This window comes from Pelophylax lessonae (assembly GCF_965119305.1).
Source record: "Pelophylax lessonae genome assembly, chromosome: 3".
In the NCBI taxonomy this organism is placed as follows: domain Eukaryota; kingdom Metazoa; phylum Chordata; class Amphibia; order Anura; family Ranidae; genus Pelophylax; species Pelophylax lessonae.
The window spans coordinates 317778959-317802450 of NC_138770.1; the positions used below are offsets into that span (position 1 = coordinate 317778959).

Below are 23492 nucleotides of genomic sequence, written 5' to 3' on the forward strand. Positions count from 1 at the left end.
TTATCAAAAAGAGAAGGAAATGTTCTTGGGACTTTAAAGATGCATATTTGCCCTTTGTACTAATACATCCAATAACGGATAAATCATGTTAAAAAATACATATAAATTGTATTAACCTAGGGCATATAAAATTAGATATACAGACATGTAGATAAAACAAGCTGATTGTATATGCCAAGTACAAACATGATACATGTATTGGTCCTTTACGCTAAAACATTTTGACCGGTTTCGCCGAGACGGCTTCTTCAGAAAATGTGCGTAAGTATGGATCCCACTGAGGCGTTGAGCAGGTATTGTATGAGATGGCGTGTGAGCCAGGGCCCAAGGGCCACGAACGCTCAAAGGCCATGCGAATCCCACCGCTAATGGTCTCCCGCAAAGGGGGATAAAGTGGCCAAGGTCATATACCGTATATACTCGAGTATAATCGCCCGAATATAAGCCGAGGCCCCTAATTTTACCACAAAAAAGTGGTAAAAAAATGCAGCAGCTACTGGACCCAACTGGACCACCACGAGACACAAAACAGGGGCTGCTGGCATGGTGCAGAAGATGGTTCAGGCATGGTACAGGAGATGGCAGATGGTCATGGTACAGGCATAGCACAGGTCATGGCGCAGGTGATGGTATAGGCATGGCGCAGGTGATGGTATAGGCATGGCGCAGGTGATGGTATAGGCATGGCACAGGTAATGGTATAGGCATGGCACAGGTAATGGTATAGGCATGGCACAGGTGATTGTATAGGCATGGCACAGGTGATGGCACAGGTGATGGTAGAGGCATGGCACAGGTGATGGTAGAGGCATGGCACAGATGATGGTACAGGCATGGCACAGGTGATGGTATAGGCATGGCACAGTAGGTACAGGCATGGCACAGTAGGTATAGGCATTGCGCATGCGCAGTGACATGTCGGCGCTGGGCGGCGCCATTTTTAAAAAGTAGGTAAGCCAGTGACTCGAGTATAAGGCGAGGGGGGCTTTTACAGCATGAAAAAACATGCTGAAAAACTCTGGTTATAGTCGAGTATATACGGTAATTTATACTTAGCCAGAACATAGGAACATATTCAGCATTGCATGGGTTAAAAAGGCTCAAAGGTAAGTGAGTATCTCTGCCAAAAAAGGAACACAGATCTGACTCTCCAATGAAGGTGGGAGATGCTTCCGCCAAAAAAGGAGGAAAAAAACACAAGAAAATTTCCAGATCCAAAAGAAAAGAATATGAATTAATTAAATGATTGTAAAGACAGGAGGAAAAAAGATAACAAAATAACCCACAGAGACAAAGGCGGAATCAAGGCACAATGCAGTGTGGACTGGAAAGGTCTTATGTAGAGTAGTCAAAGCAGGTCCAATGTTTGTACAGACAAAACAATCCGAGCAGCAAGTTATCCACCTTTCACTGCAGATTGTGCCTGTAACATTCTGCCTGGGCTGTGCAAGAAACAAGTGCTTGGACTTGTTTATGCATTGTATAAAAGGCAAACTGATTGACTGTTTATTTCTCTACAGCTGACCCAGAAAGAAACCCTGGTATCACTGTTTGATAATTGCACATGGGCTCAGCAAGGTGTCTCAGAGGACTTTATGTTCAAAGGAGCTTCCAGTGCATGGAAAAACCCTAAAACAAATGTGTTTGTTAGTCTAGTGGTCTTCATCCTAATGAAGGTAAGATAAACTTCAGCTAATTTATGTCAGTGTGCGGTGTAAATAAATATGCAAATATAGAATGCTGTTATTTTCTTTATTCCTCTCTACAAATTATTTTCTCCTTTCACATTTTGCATTGCTTTGTTTTGCTTCATATTATTTACTTTGTAGTGTATGTACAGTATTTTTCTTCAACCACTTCTGGACCGGAAGATTTTCCCCCTTAATTCCCAGGCAATTTTTTGCAATTTAGCACTGCATTACTTTAAGGAGCAATTGCGCAGTTGTGCGATGCTTTACCCAAATAAAATGAATGTCTTTTTTTTCCCTACAAATAGAGCTTTCTTTTGGTGGTATTTGATCACCTCTGCGATTTTTATTTTTTTATTTTTTGTGCTATAAACAAAAAAAGAGTGACAAATCTGAGAAAAAAAAAAACAATATTTTTCACTTTCTGCTATATAACATTTCCAATAAAAAAAAATTAAAAAAATCTAATTTTTTTATCATTTTAGGCCAATTTGTATTCTACATATTTTTGTTTAAAAAAATCCAAATAAGAGTATTTTGATTGGTTTGCACAAAAGTTATCATGGCTACAAACTAGGGGAAAGATTTGTAATTTTTATTTATTTATTTTTTGCTAGTAATGGCAGCGATCAGCGATTTTTAGCAGGAATGCAACATTGCGGGAGACAGATTGGATCCCTAACTGACATTTTTGAGACTTTTGGGGGGACCAGTGACATTACTACAGTAATCAGTGCTAAAAATATGTACTGTAATAATGACACTGGCAGAGAAGGGGTTAACCCGTGGACGATCAAAGGGTTAAATGTGAGCCTAGGGGGTGTTTTCTAACTGTGAGGGGATGGGCTTGTGAAATCAATACAGAGACCTGTGTTCCTAAATAGGAGGAACACAGGAGCTCTTTATGGATTCCTGAGAGAACAACGGTCTGCTGTGTTTACAACAGCAGACAGCAGTTCTCTCTTCACAGGGTGTGATCGCAGATGCCCGGCGGCAATCGCAGCCACCGGGCCAGTAGATCAGCTTCCCCGCTGGCGAGTGGGCGCACGCTCCCCAGAATCGCTCCCGCGGACCGCCGTACAGGTACAGCGATTTGCGGGAACCTGCCGCCGTATAATGGTGGCGGTTGGTCGGCAAGTGGTTAAAAAAATGGAGAATGACAATAGAAGCAGGAATACACTAGTTAGCAAACAGTCTCTTATACCATGCTGGCATGTTGATGCATAGTCCATTAATGCCTTAATGTAACCAAAAGGAAATAATTCAAAATAATTCATATTTGAACATCCAGTGTGTTTATTCATGTGTTTCATTGACTTATACTTCTATTGGATTTTCCTGAGCAATATGCTAGTTTGTACACAACACTCAATTGATAATGCCTTCACTTTATGGAGTCCCATTTTCTGTAGGGTACAGTAACCTGTCCTGTTTTTATTTTTTTTTTTTTTATGAAGTATAGAGGGTTTAGGACACCTACTAACTTTTTATTACTGTTTGGGCCCCCGTTGGAGACATTCATTCTTTTTTTTGTCATGTTTACTGTTATCATTGAAAGTGAAAGTAAGAAAAATCCCAAATCTTGGGTTGTTCCCAGAACATTAAGCGACTGCAAACCTTTCAAATGGGGACGCTAGATCTGTTGACCCTGGTGACAACAGGGAATCCCTCACTTTGAGGAAAATTTATGCCCATTTACTCTTTTTGATATTGGACAAATCTCCCCAATGGGACACGGATGGAAAAAGCTTGACAGGGGTTTAACCCTCCCTTACTATTTCCAAAATGGAAAAGAGTTTCCTTTAGTTCTACTTTAAGTAATATAAGGAAAAATCTTTGAAATTGAATACACTGATAAATGCAGGATGAAAATTCTCCATGGCTATAGTATTGAAATGTATATACCATTACATTTTAATAAGTTTACAGTTATGCCAACAGCCATATTTAATGCACATCAGAATTTCAGTCTGTGATGCTGTTTTATTTTTTCCACAGTAGCGTTTATTAATCAAAAATAACTTACATTTCTAACATTTCTGTATTTGTAACATTTTTAGTTTTGGATGTCTGCCCTGGCTACTACAATTCCAGTGCCGTGTGGAGCATTCATGCCAGTCTTTGTGATTGGTGAGTTATTCCCAACTTTTTTCTTTTTTCCTTGTAGATTATAATGTGTATATGAAAAATGATGTGACTTTCCTTTTTAAAATATAGAGATCAACTTTAAAATGAATTTGGTACAAGCTTGGGAAATTTAGAATGAGCATTTAGAATGAGCATATGATGAAAAATGTAATAAGCAATATCAAGCACATTTTTGTTCTTTATTTAAGGAGTAACAAAGTGACATGGATATGTTAATGTGTCAGTAATGATGGCAAGGCATAGTGGGGTTGTATACTTACTGTAAATAGGGTGTTTCGTTAGCAAGGGAATTTGTGCCAGAGATGACTGAATGTGGTGAAGTTTCCTTTTCTAATACCCAATCACTTACAATTAAAATGTAAAAAATAGTATTTTTGCTTGCACATGATTGAATGATGGAAGTCTGCAAAAGTTAAAGGAGTTGTAAAGTCAGGAAGGTTTTTTCTTAATGCATTCTAGGCTGTGTGGAGAAAAGTATAGTAATGGTGTAGTAAAAGTAATAGGACGGTTTCATTTTAATAAGATGGGTGTGCTGCGGTTTGTATGTGGCTATTAAGCCCCAACACATTAGCGGTTGGTGGGTGGTAAAACCTTGCTCCCCCTAAAAATGCGGGGGCACAGAGACAAACGCTAGTGTGAACTAGTCTCTCCACTCTTGACTTGTGACAGTTTTATAGCAGATTTTGTGAGTAAAAGGGTTGTGGCATGTGTGCTAAATATAGAAGAATTAGGCTCATGTTTTATTTAAACCAGCTTTCTCAACCTTTTCAACACAGAGGAACCCTTGAAATAATTTTAAGGTCTCAGGGAACCCCTGCTAAAAATAACTAGATTTACAACTCATGATACATTAGTGTGATGGTCAGTGAAATGAATGTTCCTTACCTTCTTCCAGATAGCTAAAAAGAGAGGCAGAAATTGCCCATTGTTCAAGGAACCCCTAGCAACCTCTGGAGGAACCCTAGTTGAGAACCTCTGATTTAAAGTATACCCCTTTAACCCCCTCCCACTGTGAATACAATTTGACCACACCCACAATTATTTCTTCATACCAATTTTTTTGGTGTGTGTTGAGGTGGCCTTAATACAGTAGTAGCATATTAATCACAATATATTACACAAATAATGCTACAGGCTATTGGAAACAAGCAGCAAAAAAACTGCTGCCACTTCCCCCTATATAAGCCTTCTAACTTACCGCTAGCCTCAATTTCTTTATTAGTGTCCTGAGATGATTGGCCCCTTCTCTTGCTGAGAGAAGCTTGTCTTCTCACTAGGATTGTTGCCTTTTTTCCTTTTTCAATCTACTAAATCTTATTTTAGCTTAACTGCACCAATGCCATAGTGGTGTTTTTCTGCAGCTTCTGGGTCTTCAAATGAATCTTGGGGGACCATACCTGGATGAGGGGCTGGCCTATAAAGTTGCTTCTTCACTTGATACTGCTCTGAGTGCTCCTCCTGCCACAAAATGCAGTGCATGGAGTAGACCTAGGGTACTCTAAAGGTTAGGAGTTGTGATCTGCCTGGTGCACTAACCATCTGGGAGTGCAAGTCGGAAAGAGGGACCTGCCTATATTAAAGCTTTCCTATAGGTACAAGGAATATCTCCTAAATGTGCACAGTTTAGGAGATATTCAGTGTCTCTGCAGCCGGTGATGTCACCGTGCATGCGCTCTGAAACAACGGCATACTTGTGCTGTTCCTTCAGAGCTCTGTCCTGTGGCTGAGACTCCTGCCCGCATGCGTGGGAGTGACACTGGAGGGCTTATTTTCATGGTAAGTCTTTCAAAATGTGCTAGTATGTGCTCCATACTAGCACATTATAACATTACCTTGAAGGGAGAACATATTTTCTTTTTTGAAAGTTTACTACTGATTTTTTTATATTTTGCTATTTTCAGATTTGGGCTCAACTTTCTACTTGACTTACGAGGGGATGTAAAACCAGATGGTTAAGCCACAGTTTGACCACCTGCATAAACAATGACATTCAGCTGCTCACGGCTGTACACACGACGCAGCAAAAACTAAACAGCATGCCACATTCAGTGGGCGTTACTGCCCCGAAGCGTGACCAGTACGAGTCTTTTGGGCCATGCTCTGCGTGCAATGCAATGTTTGTGGTGTGCCATTTACAGGGTTAAAGGTGGTGAGGAGGTAACATATCATCATGGGTGTGCATAGACATTTCCTTCTCCTCTGCATAATATTTTTTTAGTGCTTGAGTTCTTGAAAATAAATGTCTTTAGTTAGGCTCCATTCACATATAGGTGTCCCGTATCACGGGCAGAATTGCCACGATTCTGCCTGCGATCAAGAACCACCGCAAGTCGCGGGAGGCACGTACGATTCCCATGACTTGCAATGGCACCCCAAACGTGACACGAATTTGCCGTGATTGTCGCCCAACGAATCTCGGTGGCGGGGGGAGGGTGTCTGATGCAACACACTGCACAGCATGCAGAGATCTGAGTCTAATCTGAAAACCAGAGTGGAGGGAACAGACACACCCTCATTTTACACAGTTTCACTGGGAAATGTGCTCATCTGAAGCGGTCAATCACCTGCTGCATGCTAGAGGGAAGGGACGGCAAGGCTGTCTCTAAGAATTGCTTACTGTCTGGGAAAATTTTCAAGCTTGCCCTACGAGATTCAGTTTTTTTTGTCTTTCAGCCTTTAATGCACTTCTAAGTTTGTTTTTTGGGAAATGGTAAAATGATACCAGCACTTTTGTTTTTGCCTCCTCTTAACATCTTTGTGAGTGAACCACATTTATTTTACCACTTGGTAATACATATCTAGTTGGCTGTTATCAGGTATCCAAGCTTACCTTCTCTTTTGGATTCAAGTCCAAAGTTCCTTTGTGCAACTAAGCCTCAACAATTAGCATTTGGTTTCTGCTGTGTTATGAACAACACATCCCTTTTTATTAAAGTATTTTCTGTTCAACTGCATCAACATTACTCAGTAGTGCTTCCAAACTCCTGTGAGAATGTGACATTCCCATTGATTGTCATACTCTGAATTATGCTTATGTGATGAGGCTGATCTGTTTAGCACTGCATTTTTAATTCCTGACACAAACATGACAGCAATACACGTATGGGTATATGCTCCGCCCCTCGCCCAATCAGGAATGGTTATACTATATAAATAATTTGCCTCCCCTAAGACGTCATTCTTTTTATTCCTCAAATGCTCAACCGGGTATAACTATAGAAAGATTTTTATTTTTGTCCTCACCTTGCCAGATTCATCTGGCCAGCCGCACAGGTTCAGCCTCTCTCTTGTGACTAAGCTTCCTCCATTGGGGTATAAACCGCCTATTCTTGGGAGGCCTCCCCCAAATCCAAGTACTGGGGTACAGGATACTGGCCTCTAGATGCAAGTAAAACCGTTCTGCCTTGTTGTTTGTTGGAATTGATCCAGTCTCTCCTCCCTGGTGAGTTGTGGACCCACACACTATTTGGTTAGTCTGGCACTCTGTGTATGTTTTGTTTCCCTTGGAAAATGCTGGCAAAGTGGTTAGGGCGGCTGCCGCCATCCAAGGTGGCTCCTTGTCTACTTCCTGTGGCTGTACTACAGGCTGCCCTTTCCAGATGGATTTGAGGATGGCGCCCGGCAGACTTGCGGTCGACAGGCAGCAGCAAAAGGACATTAGGATAACTTCAGGCTCACAGTAGTATTGACCGGGAGCACCGGGCGGCTACCTGGGGGTGTATTGGTGGCCACCTGTTCAGGAATTGAGCCTCTCCCATCACTTTAGAGCCAGTCAAGGATGTGTGCTGCACAGGTAGGTAAGCTAAACCATAGGCTGTCATGGTTTGTCATTGTTATGCGGTTAATATGTCAGGCTGGCAAAGTAGATTAATTTGCTGTTTATATTTGTTTGTTTCATTAATGCCTCACAGGTTTTGTTTTGTCTGAAGTACTGCTAATGCATTGCCTGATATACAGGTGTTGCTGTGCAAAGTTAAGTCTTTTTTTATTAACTCAGCAATACCTGGCTCTACAGGTTTGGATTACTGGTTTAATGCTCTAATACCTGGGTTTGCTGTTTTAACCTTTGCAGACTAGTGGCCTAGGGTAGGTTATCCTACCAGGGCTATTGGTGTGAGGTATATTTACCCTTATTTGTGCTGCTTATGTTATGTTAATGCTTCAGTATTAATGACTGCTATGTGTTGTATGGCTGCTATGCGTTTAATGCCTGCTTTTGGCTGCTAAACGTTGATGGCTACTATACGGGCTGCTATGTGTTTAATGATTGTTATGCATTAAATTGTTATGTCTAAATGCTGGAGTGAAGTTCAGCGCTCTGCTTAAGTTTACAGTGCCTTAAGTAATTTGTCTATTTGTCTATTTTTCTGAGGGATAATCCTAGCTCACAATAGCAATATAGGTCACAATAGCATATAGGTCCATTTGCTGCTTCAATGTCTGCAGATGGATGTGTGGATGGCTGCTGAGAGTGTATTAATGCTAATGTCCTAGCCAGTACTTCCAGGCATTTATTATGACCACAAACCTGCAGCTCAGATCATTAAGGTATGCGCTTAGCCAGAGACCAGCCATAGTCATTAAGGTAAGGGTCAGGTAGGTATACTAACCTAAAATAAAAAAGTGCGTGCGGTGAGGGAGAGTGGTTAGCTGACATGCCCACCAAGATGCTATGCCAATTTGCATATCAGGTGGCAGTAAACAAAAAGGTAAATGTTTTGGCGCAGTTCAAACTGACTAGGTGGATCTCTAGTCGCTAAAGCTCAGGTACTAAGCTAATTAGACAGCTAAGTTTGTTTAAAGGGTACATTTCCCTCAAAAGCAGCAGGCCAAGGAGCTTTTATCAGATTGGCCAGATGTGTCTTCATGCTAGCAGGGGATGCAAGATCCTTTCTGTAAAGTCCAGCTTTACTTCATAGGCAGTTGGCTAAGGAATCTTCATCAGACTAGTCAGAAGTGCCAGTCTGCCAGCGGATGATGCAATATCCTTTGCAGAGGCATGGGAACAGCAATATGTATTTGGAAATTAGATTTATTCTATAATTAGGTAGTGTTGTGTTGCCTGAGTGGGAGCTCACTTCAGTAGCCAAGGCTATATAGTTCTCAGCAGAAGAGTTGAAGGCAAACTGGAGCAGTAATAAGTCTCTGTGCTGTGTGATCCCTGAATTAAATTAAAGTGACCAGCGATGCAGTATGCTGTTCCTCTAGTATTCTATGTGGTTAGTCAAGCCCTATGGCTTAACCCACTGACTGCATATGCCTTTTTCTAAAGTGAATTGACTGCTATTCAAGATGGAATCAGTGATGTCTAGATTTGGGACTAATCCCTTAGGCTAGTCACCTAGGCCCAGAACAAAGAGTTGGTGACAGGGCCTAAGAAGAGCTATAGAAGAGACTGAAAGATCCATAATCGTCTGTCTTTGGTCGCCTAGATCCAAGTCTGCTCCTCTCTAGGAGAAGCAAAATTCCTTTCACTCAAATTTGCCCTGTAGGTGTTATTGCAGGAATTATTGCAAATTTGGGCAGAGGAGGCTAAGGATCGTGGAGCCTGTGCAGTAAGAAAGTCGTCGGAATTTTCTTCTAACTCCTCTAGTTCCCACTTTGGTTCTTTAAAGCTTTAAGTAAATGTTACCAAATCTTGTTCCAACAGTGAGCCATCGATCCAGTGTTAGTTGAAAAGCAGATTTAGGCAGGAATTGGAACAAAGAATCAAAATCCGAAACTTCATATGGAGTTATCGAGAACAATCACTCAAACCATCAGATAAAGCAGGTGTAGTTTTCTCTAGATCTAGCTGATGTGTACATACACTTTCAGTACACCCATCCTTCTGAGAGTTGTACTTCAGGTCCATTCAACAACCTTTGGCCTTTCCACATACTCATAACATTTTTCGAGAACATTGCTTCCAGTAGTGGCCATCTTGTGGAAGCAAGGGCAGCATGTTCCATAGCGTGACAACAGCCTGCGGTTGTCTCAATATCCGTCAGGTCCTGGCAAATTCTGATTCAGATTCAGATCAAATTTGGATGGATCACCAACTGGGGAAGGCCAACTCATCTCATTATATTAATGACATTTGGACACTCAGAAGAGTTGCCCTCACAGAAGGTGACAGTATTCAGTTCTCACTTGAGGCAAGTCCTAGCTCTGTCCCATCTGTTCATATCCCATGGTCTCAAATGATTGAGTCTGCAGTAATCCATGCAGTCGGTTGGACTTGCTGGAAGATTGACATTATAATCTGACCTTCTAAAGTAATGGAAGATTCGCTTCCTACTCCAGAGAAGATGACTCCACATATGAGACAAGTCCCCTTGGTGGTGGCTAAAGATAGGTAATCTTTTCAGCTTTCATCAGCTTCCTGGCATACCAATCATCACAATCTATTTTCTTTCTTGGTATTCACCTCAGTGACCTCCTAGCTCAAGGTCAATGACATATGGCAATGGAGGACGAAGTGGCTAACCTCAGGGGTGCAGTGATTCCCAAGCGTGAAGTCGTTTGGGCAACACATCCTAGGAGGCCTCAGTTATGCTCCAAACAGATGGTAATGGTAATCTCCTATCTTCATGGCAAGAAGGAATACTATATTAAAGAGGTTGTAAACCTCAGAATTTTTTTTTTTTTAAAAGTACACCTGAAAGACAAACACATAATGAGCTAGTATGCATCGCATACTAGCTCATTATGATATACTTACCTTAGAATGAAGCCCCGACCGCTCACCTCTCCCATGGGTGACATGTTCTGTCACCCTTTTTCCGGGTTCGCGACATCCGGTCATCTGATTGGCTGGACCCGCGATTACGTCACTCCCGCGCATGCACGCCAGAGCCGATGGTCACGGCATGGAGCTCTGAAAGAACGGCACCAGCGGCCGTTCCTTCAGAGCGCATGCGAAAGTGATGTCGCTGGCTGTATTTAAGGTAAATCTCTCCTAAACGATACATGTTTAGGAGATATTTACAGTACCTATACAGTGCCTTGCGAAAGTATTCGGCCCCCTTGAACTGTGCGACCTTTTGCCACATTTCAGGCTTCAAACATAAAGATATAAAACTGTAATTTTTTGTGAAGAATCAACAAGTGGGACACAATCGTGAAGTGAAACGAAATTTATTGGATATTTCAAACTTTAACAAATAAAAAACTGAAAAATTGGGCGTGCAAAATTTACTTTCAGTGCAGCAAACTCTCTCCAGACGTTCAGTGAGGATCTCTGAATGATCCAATGTTGACCTAAATGACTAATGATGATAAATAGAATCCACCTGTGTGTAATCAAGTCTCCGTATAAATGCACCTGCACTGTGATATTCTCAGAGGTCCGTTTAAAGCGCAGAGAGCATCATGAAGAACAAGGAACACACCAGGCAGGTCCGAGATACTGTTGTGGAGAAGTTTAAAGCCGGATTTGGATACGAAAAGATTTCCCAAGCTTTAAACAGCCCAAGGAGCACTGTGCAAGCGATAATATTGAAATGGAAGGAGTATCAGACCACTGCAAATCTACGAAGACCTGGCCGTCCCTCTAAACTTTCAGCTCCTACAATGAGAAGACTGATCAGAGATGCAGCCAAGAGGCCCATGATCACTCTGGATGAACTGCAGAGATCTACAGCTGAGTTGGGAGACTCTGTCCATAGGACAACAATCAGTTGTATACTGCACAAATCTGGCCTTTATGGAAGAGTGGCAAGAAGAAAGCCATTTCTTAAAGATATCCATAAAAAGTGTTGTTTAAAGTTTGCCACAAGCCACCTGGGAGACACACCAAACATGTGGAAGAAGGTGCTCTGGTCAGATGAAACCAAAATTGAACTTTTTGGCAACAATGCAAAACGTTATGTTTGGCGTAAAAGCAACACAGCTCATCACCCTGAACACACCATCCCCCATGTCAAACATGGTGGTGGCAGCATCATGGTTTGGACCTGCTTTTCTTCAGCAGGGACAGGGAAGATGGTTAAAATTGATGGGAAGATGGATGGAGCCAGATACAGGAACATTCTGGAAGAAAACCTGATGGGAGTTTGCAAAAGACCTGAGACAGGGACGGAGATTTGTCTTCCAACAAGACAATGATCCAAAACATAAAGCAAAATCTACAATGGAATGGTTCACAAATAAACATATCCAGGTGTTAGAATGGCCAAGTCAAAGTCCAGACCTGAATCCAATCGAGAATCTGTGGAAAGAACTGAAAACTGCTGTTCACAAACGCTCTCCATCCAACCTCACTGAGCTCGAGCTGTTTTGCAAGGAGGAATGGGCAAAAATTTCAGTCTCTCGATGTGCAAAACTGATAGAGACATACCCCAAGCGACTTACAGCTGTAATCGCAGCAAAAGGTGGCGCTACAAAGTATTAACTTAAGGGGGCTGAATAATTTTGCACGCCCAATTTTTCAGTTTTTTATTTGTTAAAAAAGTTTGAAATATCCAATAAATTTCGTTCCACTTCATGATTGTGTCCCACTTGTTGTTGATTCTTCACAAAAAATTACAGTTTTATATCTTTAGGTCTGAAGCCTGAAATGTGGCAAAATGTTGCAAAGTTCAAGGGGGCCGAATACTTTCGCAAGGCACTGTAGGTAAGCCTTATCATAAGCTTACCTATAGGTACAACTTGCAGAGGAAGGTTTACTTCCTCTTTCATAAACTTTTGTCAATGGTATCTCCCGTTCAGGTTTGCTAACAGTACAGCCTGTCTCGTATCATCGTTCGTATCATCGTTCTTTGTGTTATGGCTTTGCAGAACTTCCTTTCAGACACTGTAAGATACAGAGACTTGGATTTCAAGTGTGTGTCCTTCCAGGGGTGTCCAAACTTTTTTCAACGAGGGCCAGATTTGATGAAGTGAACATGAGTGAGGGCCGACCATTTTACCTGACATTCTATGGACCATTCAAATTAAATACAAACTAACTATTTTATGCAAAGTTTATTGCAAATGGCATACTTTTGCTTTCATCACATGGATGACAAATCTAAACGAATGTTAAATCGCTCTGCCTTTCATATCTGAAGGCCAGATGAAAAAAAAAATCCAGGAAGCTGAAATATGTCAGGAACATTGTAAAGTACATTACATATTATTGGTAATAAAGGTTGTCTGTCAACTTTTAAGTAAAAAAAAATATGAACAGGAACATAACACACATATATACAGATATAAGTATACATGTTGTGTTCAAATATATTGATAACTGATTTAGACCAACTGACGTTAACTGAGATTTTACAATGTATTCATCTCAATCCGGAGCATGCGTGCTCCCTAGTCACACAAGGGTTAATCACATATAAGCACTATATGAACCCACCGATGATGATCAATGATGGCAGCAAAAAAAGTCATGAATGATGCCAATGTATTTTTCCAAATGACCTGTGGGGCCGTATTAAAGCAGCCCGGGGGCCGCATTTGGCCCGCGGGCCGGACTTTGGACATGTCTGCCTTAGACCAACAAGCAGTTCAATGAATCTCAACCTGACCGTAACCTCTAACCTCCATGGTCATGAATGGAAGTTATTCCTGCAAGGAGGAGTGTCCCAGAAGTTGAAGCAATGGATCTACTAACGTCGAGTTGGGTCGGCAGTTTAGCCTATATAGCCACCAGACCCAGTGGTCTCCAAGCTCCTTATCAGGATCCATAGTCCTCCAGCTGTGATGAAGGCAATGTCCTGGTGGCCTTGCAGGCCGCGGTGTCCTCAAGTACAGTCTTTGGCCCAAGAATCTCCTTCCTGAGATTTCAGACCTTACACGGTGGGGCCAGGTGTATCCAAATTCAGCCAAGTTAGATCTAGCAGCTGGGAGACCAAGTATGGAAGGCTCATCTAGGGGTCTCACCTTTCAGTATGTGGAAGCCAGGGCACCTGCTACAAACTTCAGGTATACTAGAACATGGGAAACCTTGCAAAATTTAAGGATGGAACCCTCTGCTTCCAACTGTAAAGATTAAGATGTCTGTAAGTAAGCTGAGATAAGAGATTAAGTGGTAGTCAAGTCTTGGTCAGGTCCTCACTTCCTGAGATCCAAGGACCGCTGCACATTTTGGTAAACCGATTCCAAAAGGCCTGTACAGATCGTTATTTCCCTTAGAACTTGCAGTGCAACTAGTGTTAGGAAGGTTGCCCCACTCCTCCATTCTTCTGAGCAAGACTTCCTTAATATTTTCCATGACACTAAAGCAGTATTTCATAAGGCTATCACATCTGGGAGAAGGATTTCAGATATCCAAGCGTCAAGCGGTAAACTACCTTATTGCCACCATTTCTCAAACAAAATAACTCCAAATAAGTAATTTCTTCTTCTACATCAGGGGGAGGGGTATGTCTCTACGTCAAGAATAATGTAAGGGTGATAGAGAGGAGTGACATTACGGAAGGGATGAGTATGGAGTTAGAATCTGTGTGGGTAGAACTCCATAGGGAAGGAGAAAAGGGAAAAGTAATTGTGGGGGTTTGCTATAGGCCACCTAAACAAGGGGAGGAGGTAGAGCTGGAATTTTTAGCACTTTTGGGTAAAGTGGCAAAGCTAGGATCAGTCATCATATTGGGGGACTTCAATTATCCCGACATTGACTGGGGAGAGGGGACTACACACTCACATAAGGGCCGTCAATTCACGGAAACCTTACAGGATAATTACATGTCACAGTTGGTGGATTCCCCTACCAGAGAAAACACAATCCTGGATCTATTGATCACTAATGACCCAGACCTAATCTCGGAGGTAGCAGTCCAGGACAACCTGGGCTCTAGCGATCACAGGATGATCACATTTAGCGTAAATAACAATATAGCAAGGCAAGTGGGGAACATAAGAACCCTTAACTTCAGAAGGGCAAACTTTCCAAAATTGTACTTGTTGATGGAAAGGGTAAACTGGGACCGAACCCTGGGATCCCTGACCACAGAGGAAAAATGGGAATGCTTTAGGAACATATTAAGCAAAGGCATCTTGCAGTGCATTCCTATGGGAAATAAATTTAGAAGGGACAAAGCCAAACCTGGCTGACTAAACCGGAGCGTTAAAAAACTTATTAGGGGAAAAAAATTGGCCTTCAGGAAATATAAATCAGAGGGCACAGTATTGGCTTTCGACCAATACAAGGAGGCAAATAGGAAGTGTAAACACAAAATCAAGATGGCTAAAATAGACTTTGAGAGACAAATAGCGGAGGATAGCAAAAAAAACCCAAAGAAATTCTTTAAGTATATCAACAGCAAAAAAACTAGGGCAGAGCATATTGCACACATAATTAACAATGATGGGAGGATGGTTAAAGAGGACACTGAAAAAGCAACCGTACTGAATGCTTTTTTCTCATCAGTCTTTACACAGGAATCGGAGGGGTACACTGACCATGACTGTATAGTCAGTAGTAATACACAGGACTTGCCACTATGGCTAACAGAGGGTGAAATCAGGGAAAGGCTGGATAAACTCAACACAAACAAATCACCAGGCCCGGATGGCGTACATCCGAGAGTACTCAAGGAACTCAGTAAGGTTATATCCAGACCACTGTTCCTGATCTTTGCGGACAGTATTAGGACAGGAGATGTACCAGGGGATTGGAGGAAAGCTAACGTGATTCCGATATTCAAAAAGGGTCAGAGGCATATACCGGGAAATTATAGGCCTGTCAGTCTGACATCAGTAGTATGTAAACTTCTGGAGGGGATGATAAGGGACTATATCGTAGAGTTTGCGAAGGACAACAGCATCATCAGTAGTAACCAGCACGGGTTTACAAATGGGTGTTCTTGTCAAACCAATCTCTTAACATTCTACGAGGAGGTGAGCTGTGAGCTAGATAGGGGCAGACCAGTGGATGTGGTGTACCTAGATTTTGCTAAGGCGTTTGATACAGTTCCCCATAAGCGCTTAATTTATAAAATAAGGTCTGCAGGTATCGACAGCAGGGTTTGCTCTTGGATACGGAACTGGCTAAAAGGGCGTGTCCAAAGGGTGGTAATAAACAGCGCGTACTCAGACTGGTCTGAGGTAGTAAGCGGGGTCCCCCAAGGCTCAGTCCTAGGACCAACATTGTTCAATTTATTCATAAACAGCATTGAGGACGGGATCAGTAGTTCAATATCAGTTTTTGCAGGTGACACAAAATTAGGCAGGACAATAACAGCACAGCATGAAGCAGATATCCTACAGAATGACCTGGACAAAATAACGGAGTGGGCAAAGACATGGCAAATGAGGTTTAACGTGGAGAAATGTAAGGTTTTACACTTGGGGACTAGAAACATAAAAGCACAATACACGTTAGGAGGGGAACCCTTGGGAGAATCAAAATTGGAGAAGGATCTGGGAGTCTTGGTTGATGATAGACTAGGCAACAGCATGCAATGTCAAGCGGCAGCTGCCAAGGCTAGCAGAATATTAGCATGCATAAAGAAAGGGATGTATTCCAGAGATAAGACTATAATCCTTCCACTTTATAAAACTCTGGTCCGACCTCATCTGGAGTATTCGGTCCAGTTCTGGTCACCAGTCCTCAGAAGGGATGTGTTGGAGCTGGAGAGAGTCCAGAGAAGGGCAACTAAACTAATTAGGGGATTGGAGGACCTTGATTATGAGGAGCGTCTGCAATCGCTTGATTTATTCTCCCTGGAGAAGAGACGCCTGAGGGGGGACATGATAGCAATTTTTAAATATCTAAATGGGGATCTAGGCTTAGAAAAAAAGCTGTTCAGTCGAAGGGATTGCATGAGAACTCTGGGGCATACAATGCGATTAGAGGAGAAGCGTTTTAACCTCAGGCAACGTGGGGGGTTCTTTACTGTTAGGGCTACAAGATTGTGGAATTCTCTACCACATGAGGTGGTTTCTGCAGGTAGTATGGTGGCTTTCAAAAGACTCTTAGACGTACATCTCAAGGATCAGAACATTCAGGGGTATGCAAGATGATTACAGCCACACACATCTACACAGGTTGAACTGGATGGACTTTTGTCTTTATTCAACCTCACCAACTATGTAACTATGTAACCATACAAAGGTCTGCATCCTTGCCTCAAGAACAGGACATTGGCCTTCAAGCATATCCAGACTGAAATGTCTAAGTCACCACAAGCTTGGGTAGTGGACTCGATGTGGAAAAAATACATGGAAATGGACCTTCTCTTGAAGGTCAGACAGTGGCCTCTTCAGGCCTGGCGGTATCCGAAGAAGACTTTCACTATCCACTAGGACGATTGCATCATCTTGGGTCAAAGTAGCCTAGGGGGCTTATAGGGCAATGATGAATCCAATCAATCTAGTGCAGAGCCCACTTTATCAGACGGGTGGCATGTTCACGGGCAGAATTCATAGGTCAAGATTTATTTTACAGGATACCAACTACGTTCATATGCTGAAAAACATTTTTAGCCTTTTACAAAGGGTAGTCAAGCAACATTGGAAACAGGGGAGTTGACTTCAGTTCTAAATGATTCTAGGGATATGTTGATTAAAACACTTCAGCATGGCCCTCCCTTACGGGTTTTGTTGGTGTGCTACATTCTATACGTGTATGCTGTCATGCTTGAGTCAGGAAAACTGAAAGTTTTATACTTCCCTGATGGTAATCTTCCTTTCTTGATGCATAAGCATGACAGCATACAGTTCCCTCCCTTGGGGGTTTCGCATTTCAGTAAAGTTATGAGAATGCCACCTTAGGGGAGGCGACTCATTTATATAGTATATCCAGTTTTTATTGGGCGAGGGGAGGGGGGGGGGCTTATACCCGTACATGTATGCTGTCATGCTTATGCATCAGGAAAAGAAAATTACTGTCAGGTAAGTATAACATTTTCTGTTTTATGTGCTATATAGTATCTGCTTTAGAGCCATGTGAGTCCTGTCTGCATCTGGCTGCACTTGAAGGCTGTGCAAAGGACATAAGTAAGACATTGTGCACCAAGGGGTACAGCAGGTAGCTCCCCAGTCTTCCAAAATAGTCAATGAACTTAAAACAAATACCTGAAACAATCTACATAAATATTTTGTAACTGATAATGGTATAATCTCTCTGCCTACTGCAGGTGCTGCATTTGGCAGGTTGGTTGGCGAGAGCATGGCTGCTTGGTTCCCAGATGGTATTCACAGTGATGGGAGTACATATCGGATTGTGCCAGGTGGTTACGCAGTTGTTGGTAGGTCCCTCCTTTTCATCATCTTTACTTGTTTCTTTACTTTTCAGCCATCTTCATGATCCTTTTTATTCACTAGGTGCCGCAGCACTGTCTGGAGCGGTCACACATACTGTGTCTACAGCAGTGATTGTCTTTGAGCTGACGGGGCAGATTTCTCACATCCTACCAGTGATGATTGCAGTCATTCTTGCAAATGCTGTAGCACAGAGTCTGCAGCCATCGCTTTATGACAGCATTATCCGCATAAAAAAATTACCTTATCTTCCAGAACTGGGTTTTGGTCACCAAGAGTAAGTGTCACCTTCTAATATATTAATATTGAACTATTGTCTATGCTTATATGAAGGCAGGGCATGAGTCTGCGTTAAAACATCAACTGATTCCTGAGTTTTGTGTAGGAGTATTTTATCTGGCTTCCTAGAATTTCCTGTGCCCTCCACAGTTCAGTATAATTTTTTAATCTCAATTTACAATGCTATAGTTTGTTCTTTTTTACCTGCATCATCTGTAAAATGTAATAAACACTGTTTTCCAAAGTTATATATTAGGCTGTGGGCTAATTAAATATCGCATACAAAAGAAAAGAAAATCAAAACAGTTATTGCAAAAAAGTTGAAATGTAAAAAATATATAATCTGAATTTGCCATAAAGCAGCTTGTGCTCAGAAACAGAAGAAATTATGATTTCCCAACATTATGTGTTGTGTTAGTTTAGTGTGAAAAAGCGCATTTAGATAATAGGAAAAAAGTTTGTGTATGTACCAGATCCTGAGAGGAGTTTTTCTACCTCCAATGTGTAAAGAACATATGGTATTGAATTTGAATCTGAAATTGTGAATCTGGATTTCCTTTAAAATATTCATATGAATTATTTTTGACGCTAAATGTTGGGGTTATGGCAGCAGATAGCTGCCATAACCCCGGTATTTTTTTAAAACGGCAGGCGATTGGCTTTCAGTTAAGGGTGGTCCCAGTTACGATGCGGAGGAAGAGGTGCCACCCCCTCCCGCCGCGCCCCGGCCGTTTTCCCCGCTTACCGGACCTGCCGGCAGCGGCGAAAACGATCCAGTCCTCTCTCCACACAGACAGGAAGTCGAGTGAGGGCAAGATGGCCCTCACTGGACTCTATGGTCTTGGAGGACCGGAGCGACTTCAAGCTTCAAACCTCATTGCCTAGCAACCGGCTTAAAGAGCCGATTTATTTATTTTTTTTAAACCCTTTTTTTCTTTTTTAGTGTCCTTGTGAGATCTGAGGACTTTTTGACCCCAGATCTCACAATAAAGAGGTCCTGTCATGGCTATTTATATTACATGGAATGTTTACATTCCTTGTAATAGGAATAAAAATGATCAAATTTTTTTTTAAACTGTGTAAAAATCAAAAATAATAAATAAAATAAATAGGGGGGAAATAAATGAATTAAAGCGCCCTGTCCCCGTTAGCTCGCACGCAGAAGCGAACGCATAGGCAAGTCCCGCCCACATATGTAAACGGTGTTGCCGCCATCGTTGGAGCGAGAGCAATAATTTGAGCCCTAGACCTCCTCTGTAACTCTAAGCTGGTAACCTATAGAATATTTTAAAATGTCGCCTATGGGGATTTTTAAGTATCAAAGTTTGTCGCCATTCTGCGAGCGTGCGCAATTTTGAAGCATGACATGTTGGGTATCTATTTACTCGGTGTAACATTATCTTTCACATTATGTAAAACAATTGGGCTAACTTCACTTTTTTGAATTAAAAAAAAGGGAAAACCGTACATTTTTTCCAAAACAAATTGCGTTTGGAAGACCGCTGCGCAAATACGGTGTGATAAAAAATATTGCAACGATCTCCATTTTATTCTATAGGGTCTTTGAAAAAGAAAATATAATGTTTGAGGGTTCTAAGTAGTTTTCTAGAAAAAAAAAAACTGATTTTAGCTTGTAAATACCAAGTGTCAAAAATAGACCTGGTGGGTAAGTGGTTAAATATCCGCTGTCTCGGTGCTAAGCCGGGAGTTTCTATACATGCTTTCCATATTTTTTCAAATTTTATACTTCCTCTTCTTATATAGGCTGATTTTTCTCAAATTTTTTTGTTATTAACTTTTCTCAACCAATCTGGTATATATGGTGGTTCAGGTTTTAGCCATTTCCCTGTTATGGCTTTTCTAGCTTGATATAGGCATCTCAAAACTGCTCCCCAATATCCCCCTCTCTGCTTCATGTACCCCAAAATGCACAGCACTGGATATAATCATATATTTATTTTATTATTATTATTCTATCCAGCACCTCCTTCCAGTATCTATGTAGCTTGGGGCACCTCCACAACATATAAATCAAATCCCCAACTGATTTTGCATCTAGGGCAGGATGCATCTGATCTTCCCCCAAACGAAAACAGTTTTTTGGGCATATAAAATGCTCTATGTAACATATAAAACGGTGTGAGCTTTTGAATTGCTGAAAGGGATAATGTATCTATTGAGGTTACTATACATTCCCATTGTACATCTGTTAATTGCCCCACATCCTCCTCCCATTTTATTCTGTTAGACCGCCGAGATTCTTTATTGAATACCTTTACCTGTATTTTCCTGTATAGTTCTGAAATCAGCCCCTTTAAAGACGTAGCCTTTACCAAATTTTCCAACAAAGGGATTTTACTCCATTCTAATCCTCCTTCCTTTAAATTGTGTTGCCAGCACATGCCGCAGTTGCAAATACATATAAAGAGTCCAAATTCTTCTTTTAATTCCTGAAATGTCTTCAGTATCCCTGCTTTATATATATTTGCAATAATCTAATCACTCCCTTCGAATCTCCTCAATTCACAGATTTTCGTTGTCCCAGATAGGGGCATATTCTATGAATCCCGGCTACCCAAATATCAATCTTGTTATGTTCCACTTCCCCAATAGCTTTACTGATAAACACTGACCCACTCCTCCCCAAAAATGTGCCTCTAATGCCTCTATGTGGGGTATAGGCCAGTAATGCTCGTGAGCTATAACAGGTGGTACCGTTGCCTACTTCTCAGCCCCCCATTTGCTGCATCTGGGTTGCCAGGAAGTAGCTCCAAGGATGGGGGACGGCCAAACCGCCCCCATTTTTCGGCAGTTGTAATATTCTCAGGCGAATTCTAGCCTGTCTCTTCCTCCCAGAGCAATTTTCTAAAAAGAGCTTCCAGTTTCTTATACCACACTACAGGGATCCACATTGCAGAATTAAGCAGAATGTAATTAGACTGCAGCGACCCACTACTGATAGGGGAAGGCGGCTCCATGTCCGGCACTTTATTCTAAATAATTTTATTAAGGGCTGTAGTTTTCTCAATATTTACAACCCAGGGTCGACTGTTATGACTATTCCCGAATATTTGAAACTCTTTACTACTTGTAGATATCTAGCACTCTCCGGGAGTTCTCGCTCCAACCCATCCATCGGTAGAAGAACACATTTCTCCCAGCTGATAAAGAGTCCAGACCAAATCTTTTCAGTGTCCATTACTGCTGTCGGTGAGTGGTTCACATTCTCTGAAAATAGGACATCAACCGCATATAGAGAAATCTTTTCCTCCTCTTTCCCCCTTCTAAAGCCTCTTATACCCTCTGCTGTTCTAATGGCTATAGCCAAAGGTTCCATCACCATGGCAAAAAGCAGGGGCGACAATGTGCACCCCTGCCTAGTCCCACGGTACAACGAAAAATATTCCGAGGATCTTCCCCCAATTTTCACTTTCGCCTTTGGACCAGCATACAACAGCTTAACCCATTTTATAAAGGTGGGACCAACATTAAATATCGACAGAGCCTGGCACAAATAGTTCCACTTGATGCTGTCAAACGCTTTGACAGCATCAAGGGACAATATGGCTCGTGATCTTAACTTCTCTGATGGAATTGGCAGATTTTAAATTAATCTCCTGATATTTAATGATGATGATCTACCTGGAATAAATTCACATTGATCGGGATGAATTATGGTATGAATTATTTTACCTAGTCTAATCGCTAATACTTTCGGCAATAGTTTAACATCTGTGCAGAATAGAGATTGGTCTACACTGTATAATGCGGGTTAAGTTCGATCTTTCCCTTCTTTTGGTATATTCTTTTGGTATTACTAGAGTTGTAGACTCTGTCATTGACACCGGTAATTCTCCTTTCTCCAACGCCTCATTTAACACCTGCAACAGCTCTGGCAACATTATTTCACCATACTCCCTATATACCTAATTTGGCAATCCATCTGTTCCTGGGGCTTTATGATTCACTGATTCCTTTACTGTCTCTTGTAGCTCTTCAATTGTAATAGGCATTTCCTAAGATGCTCTATCTACCTCTGAGGGCTGCGGCATAGGCAGACCCTGTATGAAGTCTCCCATTTCTCTATTTTCCTCTACTACCTTAGAATTATATACTGTAAGTCTGAGTAGTATTCCTTCAAAATGTTCACGATTTCTTCTGGACACGTGGTCACCTTTCCAGCTTGTGTCTCTACAGACAATACAGTAGACAAACTCGAATTCTGAAATTGGTATAGATTCTGCGCTTGGATTTCTCAGGAATATAGAGACTGCTGCCTACCTTAAATACCCCTAGGGGTATAATAATAATATATAAAAGGAAAGGTATGGTGGCGCTGCCTAAAGGTAAAATATCACATGTGCAAAGCAAAAATCCTATGTGCAAAAATATTTAGTAACATAGCATGTGAATAAAGTGTCAAATGTGCTTCAAATGTGACCGTACAAAAATTTTGAATATAATTAAAGTGAAAAGTGCAAATAAGTAAGATGGAGCCTAATTCTAATATCTGATGAATGCAATATACAATACTAAAAAATTATTAAACCAGATCATAAATTGATGTAATCAAAAAACATATATATTAAAAATAAAAATAAAATGTATAAAAATGCAAGTTAATAAAAATATTATCATCCAATAGTCCCAATAATTGTGCAAAGTGCAAAAACTTGTGCAATAAATAGTTCATATTTTTGATAGTGTGAAGATCACTTTGTGCAAGCAGGTGCAATCGTGCTCCCCCAATTGGACCGCACTCACCAGATGGAGGTACCCCTTTAGGGGTCACAGGTATATAACCAGCAAGGTTGGGTTGGACTCCCCCCCCCCCCCAACCACTCTGATACTGATCAGCACATATATACGTTTATTGTAAGGTAGTTCCAACGCTAGTGTAAGTCGTGGATAATCCTCATGGCCATGCAGGAAGAATAGGCTTTCATAGTGTGAATCCGTAAAAATATAAAAGATTGTATTGAATATTCATGCACTTACAAGTAGAATAATGGCAGCAGTAAAACCAGTGTTCGATAGCGTTGTTCCGGTATCGCGGGTCCCGGAACGCAATGCGTTAAAATAACTGGAAAGTGCACAAAGTGATCTTCACACTATCAAAAATACAAACTACTTATTGCACGAGTTTTTGTACTTTGCATACTTATTGGGACTATTGGATGATAATATTTCTATTAACATTCA

The 23492-nt window shown here is 41.4% G+C and overlaps 1 protein-coding gene across 2 annotated transcripts in view; it reads left to right on the forward strand.

The window, feature by feature from the left end:
* CLCN2 (chloride voltage-gated channel 2) overlaps window positions 1–23492 on the forward strand; it is a 684072-nt gene that overhangs the window by 380256 nt on the left and 280324 nt on the right. For both annotated transcript variants that reach the window (XM_082249904.1, XM_082249905.1), the window contains exons 12-15: window positions 1521–1676; window positions 3749–3818; window positions 17888–17998; window positions 18075–18288. In XM_082249904.1, the coding sequence (XP_082106030.1) occupies window positions 1521–1676; window positions 3749–3818; window positions 17888–17998; window positions 18075–18288 (551 nt within the window). The remainder of the gene's footprint in view (window positions 1–1520; window positions 1677–3748; window positions 3819–17887; window positions 17999–18074; window positions 18289–23492) is intronic.